Raw genomic sequence first — 1,484 nt, 5'->3', positions numbered from 1 at the left:
CTGGTGTACAGCAGTGCAGTGTTCTACACAGGCATCAGTGCTAAGGGGATTGAAAGCTTAGTAAGTGCTCTGAATTGTGTAGGGGGCTGCCAAATTGTTGTCAATCAAGACTGGGTTTTGATAAGTTTTCTTTTATTCTTCATACCTACCCTTGTTATGATCATTCTTTACAGCAAAATATTTTTGGTAGCCAAACAGCAAGCTGTAAAAATTGAAACTTCTATAAGTGGCAACAAAGGTGAATCATCTTCAGAGAGTCAAAAAGCTAGAGTGGCCAAGAGAGAGAGGAAGGCTGCAAAAACCTTGGGGGTCACTGTGGTGGCTTTTATGGTCTCGTGGCTCCCATACACAATTGACGCATTGGTTGATGCTTTCATGGGCTTCATCACTCCTGCCTATGTCTATGAAATCTGTTGCTGGAGTGCCTATTATAACTCAGCCATGAATCCTTTGATTTATGCTTTCTTTTATCCTTGGTTTAGGAAAGCCATAATGCTTATTTTAAGTGGGAAAATTCTAAAGGGACATTCATCAACTACAAATTTATTTTCAGAGTAAGCATTAATACCAAATTCAGAAAATTCCTTAAGGCATAAAATTATGAAATGGTGTCAGAACTAAATCTAAGAAATGACTCTTTTGAAGCTAGGAAAATACAGCATTAAAAAAAATTAGTCAGGAGGAATGTCGTGTCAAAGTCAAAACATTAAACTGTCATTGACATTTTACTACATGACAAACATGGCTTTTATGTCACCAGTGTCTTTGAACATCTACTTGCATGGCTTCAGTGCATTGAGTTCGTTTCTTTTTTAAACCAGATCCATGGAAGAGATGTTACCTCTGCTCTCTGATGGTCCCTATGATCTCAGATACGGAGTTGAACTCCGTCCTTCAGCCTAGTGATCTGTAGCTCTTGGTTTATTTGCTTTGTCCAATAGAAGGTTCCATACTATTAAAAAAAATGGATCCACTTCCACCTTGGCAGAGATATTGAAATACTACGCTTCTCATATAGAAAGATTATTATTAAGTTACAAGCTTAATTTTATTGACTAAGTATAAATCTGTTTTAAGGTGTTTCTTAATTTCCAATAGCTTTTGTTCATAAGTGTTTTCTCAGGTTGATACCTATTAAAACTAAATTATATAGAGCTATATATATTTTTTACATAGTTTTAAAAGATGTGCTCAGACACATCAAATAAAATGTCAGCAATCAGATAATTCCCATCAGAAATATTTCCATCAGCATGGCAACTTTTCCAATAATTTAGTGGTAAGGCTATCAATAGCTTATCAGTAACAAGATATAGACACAGTAATAGTGGATTGGGGTAGAGAACAGTGATAGAGTTTGCCTAGTAAGTGTGAGGGCACAGTTCTCATGCCTAGCATGGCTAAGGATGAATGAATGAATGAATGGTAACAGTCATCATTCACACCTAGTCCTCTAAGAACTACCCATGAGACCAAGCATTGCT

General features: G+C 36.5%; 1 protein-coding gene across 1 annotated transcript in view; it reads left to right on the top strand.

Annotated features, from left to right (window-relative positions):
* Positions 1 to 558, top strand: part of LOC110303812 (trace amine-associated receptor 8c-like) — an 819-nt gene extending 261 nt beyond the window's left edge. The window contains exon 1 of the mRNA XM_021175035.1: positions 1 to 558. This exon is cut by the window's left edge and continues 261 nt beyond it. Coding sequence (XP_021030694.1) covers positions 1 to 558 — 558 coding nt within the window.
* The last annotated feature ends 926 nt before the right edge of the window (positions 559 to 1,484 follow it).

This window comes from Mus caroli, chromosome 10 (genome assembly GCF_900094665.2).
Source record: "Mus caroli chromosome 10, CAROLI_EIJ_v1.1, whole genome shotgun sequence".
Taxonomy (NCBI): Eukaryota; Metazoa; Chordata; class Mammalia; order Rodentia; family Muridae; genus Mus; species Mus caroli.
Note: the sequence above shows the minus strand (reverse complement) of the source record. Positions and strands in the feature narration are given on the sequence as shown.